Raw genomic sequence first — 15,798 nt, forward strand, 5'->3', positions numbered from 1 at the left:
TAGTTCTCTAGAGTTGGTTTGAAGGCGATCACTTTCCTTTGGAACTCGTGCATGGACGCTTTCACCTCAAAGGTCTTGGTATCAGCGTACAACCCAGGGGGCGTGTCACTGTGCTCATCCCTTAGTCTAATTGGCTGCCAACACCTTATCTTCTTGGAACGTCTTCTTCGTTATACCCTTGGTAGCCACTAGCCATTTTCATAGGTGCTTCTGTCCACGCTTCTTCGCCGTTTCGTCTTTTGGTATCGCTTGGACTGCTTCGCGAGAGGGCGCTTCATGCCCTGGACTGCTTCACTCGCGGCCAATCAATCGTCTCCGTTGCCTTGACGTCAGCGTTCTCGGCCAATCAGTCGTCTGCGTTGCCGTGACGTCACCACTCTCGGCCAATCAGTTGTCCCCGTTGCCGTGACGTCACGGGGTGTTACCAAAACACCACCGTGACCGAGGAAATTTAGACATTTTTTATTTCATTTTTTTTTATTTAAAGGGTCCATTTCTTAAGTATTTATGTTCTCTCTCAATGACCAAGCAGTAGCACATGAATATGTATACATGAACATTATACAAATGTGATTCATGTCACGGATACAGACAGGGCCAGGTTCGCCTCCCATTAGCATTTAGTAAATCTACCATATACTAATAATCATGTTAACACAAACTCACTCATTAGGTGTAGTAACATAGGAAAATCAGGAAACCAAATTTTATAATGCATGTAATAATACAACTCCTTTATCAATAGAGAATTTATTTACCCAAAGTACTACATCACAATGTGAAAGAGCAGCACTGAGAAAATGAACAAAAAACTAATTGTGTTATGATTTATATCTTCAACTTTGAGCAAATTCTAAACTAACCTAATTGAAATTGACTGGAGTAGACAACACTCAAAAGCTTATAGTTTCCTCCTGGCTTTGATTCTTGCAAAGTCCTCAATTACTTCACAAATACAAACACTCCTGAGTAGTTTGTGTTCAGTACTCAAAAGGGCCACAGAAACCAAACGACTTTGTCCCAATGTGCTACTAAAAATTAACACTCACACAAAATATCGTCCCAGTTTTCATGAAACATGCTGTCAACCACCTCGAAGTTTGCTTAGAGTCACTGTGCTGCTCAGCACTCGGTCACGGTCAGCTGGTTACTAGTTTTCTTTATCATGATACACACACACAATATATATATATATTATTGTAATGGAGTTGGTGCAGAGCCCCTTAATGCATGGGGCTTTCGGCTGCGGCCCTATTGGCCCTGTCCAAAATCCGGCCATGGATACAAATTAAAAGATTTGACAGGATCAGCATGGCCTCTAAGGAATATGTTTAGGTATTGTAACAAAACAGTATTTAGTAGAGTAACAAAACAGTATTTAAATTTTGTTTTCTTTATTGTGAAGTTTCACAATATTAACAAATGATGCTACATTTGTCCATCTGTTTGTTTATCTAATTTATTTTTGTTTTGTACAGTTCTATGGCATTCCATTGGTTCTATAACATATCACATTAAAGCTTAAATCAGTTTTCAACAAACATAAACTGAGATAATGAACATATTTTATATTTTCTGGCCCATAATACATCCACTAATACTACTCCACTGGTGTATGAAGAATAATTAACACTCACACAAAATATCATCCCAGTTTTCATGAAACATGCTGTCAGCTACTCAGTCAAAGTCTGCTGATTACTAGTTTTCTTTATCATGATACACACACACACACACAAAAAAAAGAAAAATACTTATATTATTGTAATGGAGTTGGTGCAGGACCTCTTAATGCATGGGGCCTTGGGCTGCGGCCCTATTGGCTCTGCCCTAAATCCGGCCATGGGGACAGATTAAAACATTTGATAGGATCAGCATGCCCTGTAAGGAAAACGTTTAGGTATTGTAACAAAACAGTATTTAAATTTTGTTTTCTTTATTGTGAAGTTTCACAATATCAATAAATGATGCTACAATCGTCCATCTGTTTTACATATCCAATTCATTAATTTGTTTTGCACAGATCAAATGGCATTCCATTGGTTCTATAACATGTAACATTAAAGCTTAAATCAGGTTTCAACAAATATAAGTTGAGATAATGAACATATTTTATGTTTTCTGGCCCTATAATACACCCACTGAAACAACTTCACTGGTGTATGAAGAACTTCACCACTGCATCATTAAATACATAATAATTCAATACAGTACTGTGTTTAAATAACTTGTTGGAAAACAAAAAAAGTAAGTATACATACATACATATATATATGTATGTGTGTGTGTGTATTTACCTAGTTGTATTTTGCGGGAAGGGGAGCAATGCTCGTGGTTTTGCGCCATTGTATCTCGCAGTGTCTAGTTTGCTTTTAAACTCATGAATGGTTTTTGCGCATACTATTTCATTATCCAGTTTGTTCCAAGTGTCCAAAACTCTATGTGGAAAACTGTTTTTCTTCAGTTCTCTTCTATAGCTATGTTTTTGATTTTCTTTCCATGTCCTCTTGTGTTTCTCTTGTCCCAGTAAAGTAAGTCCTCTCTATCAAGTATCTCCGTGCCTTTCATGATTCTGTAGATGGTCAATAGGTCACCTCTCTCTCTTCTTTGCTCCAGTATCGTAACTCCAGTTTAGCCAATCTTTCCCCGTATGATAGGTTTGCAAGTGCAGGTGCCATTTTTGTAGCCGCTCTTTGGATTCTTTCTATTTTCTTTACATTCTTTTTGGTACTGGGGGACTACAATGTCGCCACATACTCTAGTCTAGGCCTTATCAATGTAACCAATATACATTTATATATTTTTTATCATGTCTTCGTCCAAGTATGCAAATGCCACTTTTATTGATCTTAGCAAGTTGTAAGTCTCCCCTACAATTTTGTTAATCTGTTTATCATAGGACAAGTCATTTGTGATGATTACTCCCAAGTCTTTTTCGGATCCTACTTTCTTTACTTCCTTGGTTCCAATTGTATATTTTCCTGATATTCTGTTTTTGCTTTTTCCAAACTCCATTATGCTACACTTTTTAGTATTAAAGTCCACTTCCCATTTCTGACTCCAGTTCCATACCCTATTCAGGTCTTCTTGCAGTGCTTCAGTCCTTATCAGTTTCTACTTTCCTTAACAGTTTGGCGTCGTCAGCAAAGAAGCTCATGTAACAGTTCACATCTTCGTCCATGTCATTCATATGGATAGCAAACATTATTGGTGGCAGTACAGATCTTGTGGTACTCCACTGATCACCTCTTTCCAATCTGAATATTTTTCTCTGAGCACTACTCTCTGTGTGTGTGTGTGTGTGTGTGTGTATTTAACTAGTATTTTGCAGGAAGAGAGCTATGCTCGTAGTGACCTGCTGTTGTATCTTTCCACATCAAGTTTTTTCTTAAAGTCATGTATAGTTTTAGCACTTACTGTATGTGTGTGTGTATTGTCTGAGGAGAATGTCATATTCATTTCCACCTTGAATGCCATAGGTCCAAGTTTGAATTTAACAATTATATTCCCACATAGTTCCAATCTTTATTGAAAAATGTGCAATGCAATGTCACACACAAAAAAAAAAAAATCTCGCTTGTGTGAGGTATCATGTGACTTTTGAAAACATTTTCTGATAAAGCTGCATCGCACAAGTCTCACTGGAATGACTTTTCTCCTGTGTTGATCATCATATGCCATTTGACATTGGTCTTCCTTCATGAGAAGGGCTTCTCTCCATGTGTGACACCACATGCTATTTCAGAAGACCCTTGTGTGAGAGAGAGCGCTACATCACTGGTTACACTGCTGGAGAGGCCTTTCTCCGGTGTGGGGGTCATCATCACGGGACATTTGAGATCATCCTTGATTGAGAAAGTTGCATCACACAGGTCACACTGTTAAATATTTTCTTAAAATCTGTACAGTTTTTACAGGATTAGCTAATAGTGTTGTGTCATTTCAGTGGGAAGAACACAGAAACAAAGCCATTTGCAAAACTAAACAAAGTGCATATTCAATGATATGAAGTTGTTGGTATGTTTCATGAAGTAACTGCATAACAAACAATATCTAAGGTCTGTGCTCCCATTAATCAAGAAGTGGGAGCAAATTAACCTCCAATTACTATTTAGAATATAACATTAGACGTCAGGAACAATATTTGTCTCACGGCCACTTCTAAATGCCCAAGAACTGGTTTTAGCAGACATACAAAAACACAAGGTGACCAAGATATATATATATATATATATATATAAATATATATATATATATATATATATATATGCAGTATATATATATATATATATATATATATATATATATATATATATATAACAACTCTGGGCCCAGTGAAAAACGAATTCTGATTTTTTGAACCCAGGAAACCTGGATTGCTTATGCCAAGTATTGCACTAGTCTCTAGATGGAACATTCTAAGAGTTCCTAGGATATTTTCACAATACACAATTCATGCGCTGCAGAATGTTTGTTCTGTGCCATTAATTTACACTCATTTGTCTAATAAAAGCCAAACTACTTAGACAAATTTTCTAGGGTGGCTGAAATAATTGAAACAAGATTTAGCACCCAAAACTTTTCAAATTAATATATGGCAATTTTAACATTCTTATATTATTTCCATCTTATTTTTTATATAACTCCAGACTATTTCAAAATATTTTCAACTTATAATGTTTTCTTATATCTTCAGACAAACTTTTAAACCATTTTAGCATTTATATAATGTTCTATTTTCATAGATAAAATGACTTTAATTCTGGTCATTTGTGGGGGTAGTTGTAATATGGAGTTATTGTTCATGGGTGGTAGTTGTCCTGATACCACTCGTATAAGTAAGTTGCATTGCACAGGTCACATTGGAAAGGCTTCTCTCCTGCGTGAGTGATCATTTGAGACCACCCTTTTGTGAGAAAGCTGTATTACACCGATCACATTAAAGAGTCTTGTCTGCAGTATGGTTCATCTTGTGACATTTGAGAGCACGCTTTTCTGGGAAAGCAGAATCGCATAGGTCACACTGGAAAGGCTTTTCTCTTGTGTGGATTATCATGTGATATTTGAGAGTACCCTTCCGTGTGAAAGCTGCATTACACAGGTTACAGTTGAAAGGCTTCTCTCCTGTGTGGGTCATCATGTGACGTCTGAGATCATTCTTCTGTGGGAAAGCTGCATTGCACAGGTCACATATGAAAGGCTTCTCTCCTGTGTGGGTCATCATGTGACATGTGAGGTGACCTTTATGTGAGAAAGCTGCAATGCACTGGTCACACTGGAAAGGCTTCTCTCCTGTATGGGTCATCATGTGACGTAGGAGTTCACGTTTTTGTGAGAATGCTGTACTACACTGGTTGCATTGGAAAGGCTTCTCTCCTGTGTGGGTCATCATGTGACATTTGAGAGTAGATTTCTGTGAGAAAGCTGCATCGCACATGTTACATGGGAAAGGCTTCTCTCCTGTATGGGTCATCATGTGACGTTTAAGATCAGATTTTTGTGAGAAAGCAGAATTGCATAGTTCACACTGGAAAGGCTTCTCTCCTGTATGGGCCATCATATGACGTCTGAGATAAAGTTTTCTTGAGAAAGCAGAATTGCATAGATCACACTGGAAAGGCTTCTCTCCTGTATGGGTCATCATGTGCTGTCTGAGATCACTCTTTCGTGAGAATGCTGCATCACATAGGTCACACTGAAAAGGTTTCTCTCCTGTGTGGGTCATAAAGTGCCTTCTGAGATCACTCTTCTGAACGAATGCTGCATCGCATAGGTCACACTGAAAAGGCTTCTCTCCAGTGTGGGTCATCATGTGCTGTCTGAGATTACTCTTCCGTGAGAGTGCTGCATCACACAGTTCACACTGAGTAGGTTTCTCTCCTGTGTGCCTCATCATGTGATGTTTGAGAGACTGCCTGTGTCTCTGCAATGTATAAGAAATTCATGAAATTTAAAGAAAGGGCTCCCAAAGTCATGTTGCTAATGACCCTGAAAAAATATGATTATAAGAGTGACATCTAAATCTTTGAGATGTATTTGTTTGATTACATGGACCTAATCATAATATACAGGAAAGGTGCAATACTTGTTGGGTCCTATCTCTTATTCTTCAATTTCTGTCATACTTAGCCTCAAATTCAGGTACAGTGCCAAGTTAATTATCCTTGATTTCTAATTGTCATATTTTGATCTGAACCCATATATTACTTGACCTTGGGCTATTTCACCTAATGTATTCCATGTAGTTATGCATCAATATAAATATATATAATAAAGTGTAATAATAGGATTATGGATTGTGTACACAAACTAAGGAAAATTTTGGGCCCAGTATTCGATGAACTAGACCAAGAATGGAGAAGGCAGCATAATGAAGAGCTAAGGGAAACATCAGGCCAAATAAATATCATGAATATCATAAAGTCAAGGCGACTGCAGTATGCCGGCCACATTGCAAGAATGGAACAAGAAAGAATACCAAAGAGAGAGATGATGGTTGGGATGGTAGAAGGAAGACGTTTCCCAGGAAGACCACGCAGAAGATGGATGGACAACATGAAGGAGGACCTGGAAAGGGCTGGAGCAGATGTCCGGGATTGGATGACAGTGGCACAGGACTGTAGAGTCTGGAGGCATTTGGTGCTAGCGGTGAGGGGTCAGCAAGTGGCCCGACCACCACCAGAGTGAGTGAGTACACAAACCATTTCATAGTTAAGTCCTTTTGTACCTGAATAATGTATGTATCCACACTACTCATCACCAACTACCACTTGACTGCTATTAATACTGATCAATGATTATATTCATTTAATATCTGGTTATATCAATATCATATTTATAGACACACATCAGAACTCACAGTTGACTTAAGTGGAAATTGGAGTATGTTGGAGGACTGAGAGGCAAACTACTAGAATAGATTAAAGATTTCTTTGAAGGAAATATACAAGAGGACAACAGTAAAAGATAAGATGTCAAGATGAAAAGCGGTAATGAGAAGAGTTCCACAATGATAAGTGCTTGCATCAATAATATTTCTTGTTTACATCAGTGACATGATGGAAGGAACAACATGCTATGCCAACATGAGAACAGTGAAAAACAAGAAGGATGATGGACTATTGCAAAAATATCCAGAGAGTATTTTTGAAAGGATCCAATAATGGAAAATGAAGTTCATTACCAAGATGCAAAGTACTGGAAATGGGCAATAGTGGCAAATGACCATCCTTTATCTCTTCAATACAAGTCAAATTCTCACAGGCAGCATCAGCAGCCTGATGTACGATGATTCAATGATGCATCACAATAGTCACATTATGAAATATAAAGTTACAGCTGTATTACTCATTCTCTTTCGCTCTGAATATTAATAACCACACAAAATATGATCAAGTCAGTTCACAGAATATGGGGCCACTCAGCTACTACAAAATCAATATAATCAAGACGCCAATGCCAGACACAATTGTGTCTCATGACATTTGCATAGGCATCATCTTATGGAAGGGGTTAAACTATTCCTCTAGAAGTGGACCCATTACAAAAACAAAAGAGAAGAATGATTTGGGAGTCTTGATACAAGACAACCTATCACTAGACAGACATATCAACAGGATTGTGGGAGAATGCACTATTGCAGAAGATTAAAGTGGCACACCACCCCATCCTTGTACACATTGAACAGCCATGGCAACATGACACATCTCTCGTCAAGTCCCACCTTTACCTCAAACCAATCACTCTCTCCATTTCTAATTCTAACATAGGGTCTCCTACTTTTGTAAAAACTTGACAGCTCTTAACAGCTTTCCTCCTACCCCAATATATCTGTAAAACTTTCCATAGTACATTCCTGACCCAGTCATAAGCCTTTTCCAAATCCATAAAGACCCAAAAATCACCCTTACCCTTTGCTAAATCTTTCTCACAGTTCTGTCTTAACACAAAAATCTGATCCATGCAACCCCTACTTTACCAATTACTCCTGGTTTCTCACATAAACCTCTTAATCAAAATTCTCCCATAAGCCTTCCCAACTACACTCAACAAACTGATCCCTCTCAAACTACTACACTCTCATCTATCCCCTTTTCCCCTGTACAATGGAACTACTGAATACAGGCACTCCTCCAGCACTCTACCCTCTTTTAGATATTAAACAACCTCACCAGCCAGTCCACCATCACTGAACCTCCCTCATTTAGACACCTCACATGACACCCATCTAACCCAGGTATGTATTACAAGTGAAGATAGACAGTTGGGAATATAAAGTGTGAAATCCAAAAATGGTAAACTAACTGGTCATTATGATGGTGTTTGCCTTCACCTGTTCATACCGTTTCACTGCAATGTAATGAAACCCAGCTGCCAGCTCAACTCTACCAGTCACAATTGCTGGCAATATTATACACCAATAAGCCCTTTTGTCCAATAAGGGTGGGTGGCAGAGTCAAAGCATATCTTTCACCCATCCCACAGCCTTTTGTCTTGCATTTGCCTAGTTCTGGCTTCAAACTCCACACTTCTTCCCAATTTCTAGCAGTAACTTTTAATTACCTGCCACAACAGTCTAAGCACACATGGAAAAGGTGATGGCTTTGATAGCAGCCATGCATCTCCGGTATAGGCTCCTTTTAAGGACAGACGTCCCCCAAATAAGGCTCGCCCAAAGTGGCTCGACAAAGAAACTGAAAAAAGTATTGCTAAAAAGAGACAGGCGTATAAGAAATATAAGTGCTCGGGTGTATCTAATGACTATGAAAGTTATGTATCAATACAGAGTTTACAATAAAAAAAGAAAATGACAATACGAAATGAACATCGCTGATAAATCCAAAAAGAATCCCAAAGAAATCTATAGTTACATTAGAGATAAAAAGGTTGTTAGAAATCAAATTGGTCCACTATTATCTGATGACGGTCAACTTGAATATTCAAATGAAGGGATGTGTAAGATTTTCAACAATTACTTTAGCTCAGTATTCGTAAACGAAACACCTCAAAGTGAGCTCCAAACTGAAACCTGTGAAAAGTCTAGGGTAAACTTACTCACTACGGTAAATATAACAAAAGAAAAAATTAAAAGGTGTATAGATAAACTGAAAGTTAATAAAACACCAGGGCCTGACGGTTGGCATCGAGGAATCTTAAAGGAAATGAAAAATGAGATTGTTGTTCCATTAGAAATTATCTTCAAGAAATCCATCATATCTGGAGATGTCCCAAGAGAATGGAAGCTAGCTAACGTTACTCCCATATTAAAAAAATGTGACAAAAAGAAGCAAACAACTGTAGGCCTATAAGTTTGGCTTTAATCGTAGGAAAATAACCGTTTGATAAATGATAGCCAGCATGGTTTCAGACGGAAACGTTCTTGCGTGACTAACTTACTCGAATTCTACAACACAGTTATCTCTAATTATGACAAAAGAAACAATATACATTTAATATATCTAAACTTTGCAAAAGCTTTTGATACCATCCCCCACGAAAGACTACTTACTAAATTAGCTTCACACGGAATAAGTGGTAGCCTATTAAGTTGTACTAGTAATTGGTTGAATGATCGAAAACAGAGAGTTGTTTTAAATGGAAAAACTTCTAGATGGAAATTCATTAACAAAAGTGGATTGTGAAAAAGATCTTGGCGTAATTATCAGTAACGATCTCAAATCATCCAAGCACTGTATTTCAGCCTCTGAGAAAGCAAATAAGATTCTAGGACTGATTGCACGATCTTTTGATTTAAAAAATTCATCACTTATTAACAAGCTATATAAATCGCTAGTTCGTCCACATTTGGAATATGCTGTTTCCGTATGGTCACCGAATCTCATTAAAGACATTGACAGACTAGAAAAAGTATAACGGCAAGCCACAAAACTGATTCCAAATATCAAAAATAAATCATACAAAAATTGACTACAACATATGAATCTGTTTTCCCTAGAAAAGCGTAGACTCAGAGGTGACTTGATACAGGCCTTTAAAATTCTAAAGGGAATTGACATCAAAAGTGACAAAATTTTCACATTGAATGAGAATCAGACAAGAAACAATGGTCTCAAACTGTCCGGAAATAGATTTCAATTTGGAAGTATGTAGAAACAACTTCACCAACCGTGTAGTTAATGAATGGAATAAACTTCCTGTACAGTTGGTGCAATGTAGTTCAGTTCAAAGCTTTAAGAATCATTTAGATAAACACCTAAGCAAGATGCTGCAATGATTATAATTTATTTTATGTTATTTGTTTTTGTTTTGTCATCATTTGTCTGTTTTTCATATATTATTAGTTATATGTTAATTTATTATTATTTACTATTTCCCTGTTTGTTTATTATCTAACTATACCTATGCATTTATTTATGTATTTTGTTTGTTATTTACATTATTATATTTCTATTTATTAATTTATTATGATTTTTTTTGCATCCGACCTAGATATGGACCAAAAGGTCTCCTGTCGGCATGCTCCGCCTTTGTAATCCCCTCCCTTCTTCACTGTAAAATATCTGGAGGTCCACAACATGTCCTCTTATCAAGGATGTCATACATTAAGGTTTCATAGAGTGATTCATGTCAATTTGATATGGATTGCTGCTGCTAAACTCTTGTTTTTTAATTTTCAGCGGACACTCCCGCTAGTTAATTTTGGTAGAAATAGCACCAAAAGCCTATGGATTAAACTATAAGATAATGATTTCTGACACCCTTGAATGAAAAGTAAATTACCCTACCAACCCAATTTAATTTGTCACCACCTCTACTTACATGGGGTTGGGTTAGGTTAGACTCACCCACCCCCTTCCTGGCCCCTCCATCAACCACTACCAAAACACACAGGCGAGATAAGCCTATCGAGTTATAGTTATACAGTGAGAACAGCCACTTCAATTGAGATACAATTAAATTTGTCTAATTAAATTGTGCCCCAACGCAATCTTACTTTTAAATCATAATGGCAAGACAAAACTTTTTTTGGAGTATTATAATATAGCTCTTGCATAAACAATATTCATACTCACTTTCATTTATATTTCATATATAACCCCAGGAATGGTGGCTAATTTGAACACTCTAGTGAGTTTCTGGCTAATATTCTACTCACTTTTGCTTTCTGTTTTGCTCGCAAACTCTAGTATCCGTCACACAGGGTATGTTTTTCCCGTGACTGGCGAAAACAACAACAAAGTTTCACGCCAAATATTCAACTGCCACCTTGTAGACGCGTACCATTCTCTGAAAGACTGGGTAATAACAAAGACTATATAGGAAAGATGGGAAAGCTCACGGAGAGCCGCATCGTCCACATACATTTTAGTGTGCGGCTCTCTCATTAGATGGCGTTTACGTCAATCACCAGTTTTAACTGCATCGTCTGTTTGAGGGACATTCAATCATGAGTGGGCGGAACTATCACCCATGTGTGGTGTGCAAAAAGAAGAAAAATTACTTTCCTCATCTGATTTTTCACGTTTTTCCTAAAGATAAAGAAAGGTTAGAGGTTCAACATACACAATACATGGAAACTTCAACAGAAAATGGAGGAATAAAATAGAACATAGTTGAAATCTTCTTTATCTTTATGTCAGTGCAGTGTCACTTAGCTTGGAAATGAAAATTATAGATGGATACTTTACAAATATCTAGAAATATGAATTGATCATGTCAAATTCATACCATATCTCTATGGTAGTCCTAGGCAGACACAGCAACTTTGATATAGTTATGTCATGTTCTTAGCTTAAGTGGTAAAGTTATAAACTTTTACCTTAATTGGCCAAATACACAGCAGAAAAAGTTGAATCGCATGTATGTTTTTTTTTTTGGCAGGCTATGACTGCTTCTTTGGTAGTTTTAAAATTTAACTGTTTTTGTTGAATGATTTCTCTGTGTTATGCTTGTTATTTTATGTATGATTGCAAATCTTGTTTGTTTAATTTTGTGACTCATTTCTTGTATGTTCATCCTTTTATTTTTGTCTATGTTTTTTACAATACAGTACTTGTCTTGCTACATATGTATATATTTTTGTTTGTTTGCTTTTGGGATTTTCCTTTGTTCTGTAACATTTTTTGCTTTATTTTTGTTTAATCAATATGCATGTTATGTCTGCTTCTTTGTTTATTTTTGTTTCATATTATTGTTTTTGATTACTGATTTTCCTATGTTTTGTTTGGTATTTAATATCTGATTGCATGTTTTTGTTGTCTGATGTATGTTTCACTTTTGAAGTTGAATAATATTATTTCTTTTGGTTTGTTTGGTATATGTCTTTACCAGACAGTATTGCTTTGTTGCAAATAAAAGAATCTCATGTATACCAAACTTTTACTATCCTTGTTTGTATAATTTGTGTACAGACACTTGAATAAGTATACAAAGTTCAAACATAAGCACAAGCACAAACAAGAAAAACATGATATTACAGAAATAGTAAAATAAATATAACTAAAATAACCTTTTAAACTTTAACTGTTTACTCAATTTCAAATATTTAGTAATGAATGATGCATTGTGTAGAAGTATTTGACCAACTTTTGATCTTATAAATATGATCATGTGTGTAAAGCATATATTAAATAGTCTTGTTTGCATGCAAAAGTCATAAAATTACTACTCATTATTTTATAAAGAGAAAGTAAAACTTTTTCGAAATGTTGATTATTTTAGCGAAAGGATCAGTTTTAAAATGTCCAAAAAAACACTATATATAATACAAGTTTAGTATGATTTGAAAGCCGCACTACGCCACTTCCGATTTATAGTTTGCGGCTCCGTCGACAGATGGCGCGCATTCACGCTGGATGGATGACGTTTTCTTATTAGTAGAAATAGAAGCTTTCCCATCTTTCCTATATAGTCTTTGGGGGTAAAAGTATCTCAGTTGCTAATACACATACGAAAGCTACGGAAACTGAAGAAGCAGAAGAAAAGGTTGTAGCTTCGGTCATGGTTGGCAGGACGTAGTTATTAAAGTGTGTATGCCAACCTAGTGAGGGAACTTTAAATATTACTTTATTTTTAGAACCACAGACAGACATTCTCTTCGAAGTTTTAGTCGGGTATCTTTGGATACAATGCATTTTCAACTTGGCTATGATTGTAAACGAAACTTACTGCGGTAGTCAATTGGAAAAAAAAAATAACACCGATTCCATATACTTTTTTTTTTAATGAGTATACAGTGTCAACAAAAAGCCATGTTCCATTCTACTCGTGTCTTGTATAAACGCCACGGATGGTGGTCCATTTGAGCATTGAACTGGGTAAACAAACTTGCTATTGTCCTTCCCAGCGAATTATCCACATTTCCTGGCAGCAGGAGTCAGTACCATGCGACTCACTTTGGATACCAAATATCAAAGCAAGTGTAAAAACAAGTGCCAAGGTAGCGACAGATGTCTAGTTTGCCGCCGTCTTCAGTGTTTCCCAACAAGTTATCCACTTTTACCGGCAGCAAGAGTCAGTAGCATGCTACTCACTCTGGATACCAAAAATCAAAGTGAGTAGCATGCTAACGAGAAATGCCTAATATGCTAACTAATTTTCGACCATACTGCAAGATACAAAGACGGGACATACGAGCATAGCTCCCCTTCTGATAAGATACAACTAGATAATTAACCTACACGCGTGGGAGCAACAATGGAGCATCAAGACCAGCGCGTGGAAATGCAAAGCTGTATTCTTCCGCTGCAAGAACGCCAACAGAACAATCGCGAACATTTCTCTTAAAAGAGCATACCTGTGTGCTGAGTAGCACACTGGGTAGTGGCCTTACCTTGACCCCACACTTCCGCGGACAAGGAGCGAGAGCCAAAGCTGTGTTGGGTAGGCTAAAGCGCCTCAAAACCGCAACACTGTCCACCAAACGTCGATTGTAACTAACCCTAGTCAGACCTATTCTCTACCAGTCCTCGGGATTGAGTCAGCTTACATGTCCCACTAACAACTACGACCATCAGAAAGTTCAGGATGTCGCAGTCGTGTTCATCACGGGGTCGCAAACGAGCGACTTCAAAGACACTGAGTCCCTACACCGATATGCCACCATCCGTCCGCTCAACCAACACAAACTTCACATTAGGCCCACACTATACGAGCGTTTACAACGCGGCAGTTCTGACGCAACGTTAGCGCTAATGAAACTAATCAATGTTATTTGAATGGAAAGCAAATTTTCAGTCTATACGAGCGTTTTTAGCGCTTGGGTAGTCGGCGTTGACGGACGTCCGGCGCTGCCAACGCACCCGAAGGCGTTGGTGACGCAACGTTTTCAACGCTTGTCATACTATACACGGCAGTTCTGCCGCGGCGTCCGTAGAGAAAGCACGCACTTCAGGCCACTACATATCAACGTAATAACAAGTCTCTCAGCAGGAGGAATACTTTTCTTCATAAGTGTATCATTTTTCCTTATTTTCTCGCATACTAAACACAGAAGTTCATCAAATGATGTCACTGACATTCTGTAATACTGGAAAAACTTGTCGGGATACATTCTATGTTTTTCAAACGTTATATAAAACTGTCCTGTTGATAGGCGATTGGCTAAAACGGGATGAGTACCCCAACGTCTTTTTTTTTCTTCTTTCATGATGTTCATGCCACTCTTGAAAAAGATGAAGCGCCAAAATACATTATTTTATTTTAATCTAGACGGGGCGTTGAAAGCGCGGCTTTTTTAGAGGCCGCGAAAGCGCTATTCGTGCTATGTCGTTTTCTGAGCAGTACTGCTTGGGACATAGTACAAGACGGATGTCGTGCACGACACCCATCTTGTACTATGTCCCAAGCAGTACTGCTTAGAAAACGACATAGCACGAATAGCGCTTTCGCGGCCTCTAAAAACGCCGCGCTTTCAACGCCCCGTCTAGATTAAAATAAAATAAAGGGAGGCGTCAGCAGCACAAACGCGGCGCTTTAGACGCTCGTATAGTATGGGCCTTAGACACCTAGACGGGTTCAGTCCTGATTTGATTTGATTCGGATTCAATCATATATACAATAAGATACAATACACGTAAGACTCATATTATACATAGTAAATACAATTGTATATCCAAGGATGGCACAGAAAGTCAAAAGTCTTATTTCCACTGTGGTCCTCACAAAAAATGACATAACTAGGAAAAAGTTATTATAGTACAAGCTAGGTTGACTAGAAAAAAAACGTCAAAGTTTACTAATATGAAAAATATGACTGTACTAACTAGAAAAAAAAATAGAAAAATGACTAGCATAAAAGGTGTAAATTAAACATGAAATATTTTCCTCAGAAAAAACAGTGTCTAAAAGATAACATTTAACTGATTTTTTAAAACTATTTTTAGAAACAATTGATTGTATGTTGATCGGTAAAGAGTTCCAAGCAATAACACCAGTATATTTGAAAGAACTTTTCCCTAACAAACTATTAAACCTAGGTACAATTACGGATAACCGACTAGAACGAGTTCTCAAGGTGTGAGCATTTCTAACAAGTGTAAAAGTATCTGACAAATAACTGGGACAAGAGTCGTTTACAATTTGGTGAACATGATTAAACTTGAACTGAATAAACCGTTTTTCAACACGTAAACAAATTAAAAGTTTAAAAAGATTATCATCTAGATGAGTACGAGGATGGATTTTCAAAACAGTCCTGATTATTTTGTTTTTACATATTTGAAGATTATTATTATTATCATTATTATTATTATTATTATTATTATTATTATTATTATTATTATTATTATTATTATTATTATTATTATTATTATTATTATTATTATTATTATTATCTTT

General features: G+C 37.0%; 1 protein-coding gene across 1 annotated transcript; it reads right to left on the bottom strand.

The window, feature by feature from the left end:
• Positions 1–4,329: 4,329 nt before the first annotated feature.
• Positions 4,330–12,168, bottom strand: LOC143031141 (uncharacterized). The gene is made up of 2 exons (XM_076194634.1): positions 11,117–12,168; positions 4,330–5,923 (listed from the first exon to the last, which is right to left on the bottom strand). The coding sequence occupies exon 2, from the start codon at positions 5,894–5,896 to the stop codon at positions 4,940–4,942; it is 957 nt and encodes a 318-aa protein (XP_076050749.1). The 5' UTR covers positions 5,897–5,923; positions 11,117–12,168; the 3' UTR covers positions 4,330–4,939.
• Between the last annotated feature and the right edge of the window lie 3,630 nt (positions 12,169–15,798).

Source organism: Oratosquilla oratoria, chromosome 12 (assembly GCF_046742065.1).
Source record: "Oratosquilla oratoria isolate Oo_2021 chromosome 12, ASM4674206v1, whole genome shotgun sequence".
NCBI classification, from domain to species: domain Eukaryota; kingdom Metazoa; phylum Arthropoda; class Malacostraca; order Stomatopoda; family Squillidae; genus Oratosquilla; species Oratosquilla oratoria.

What these genes read in the sequence shown, in the direction of transcription:
- LOC143031141 (XM_076194634.1), bottom strand. Translation starts at nt 5,896, where the DNA reads ATGATGAGGCACACAGGAGAGAAACCTACTCAGTGTGAACTGTGTGAT.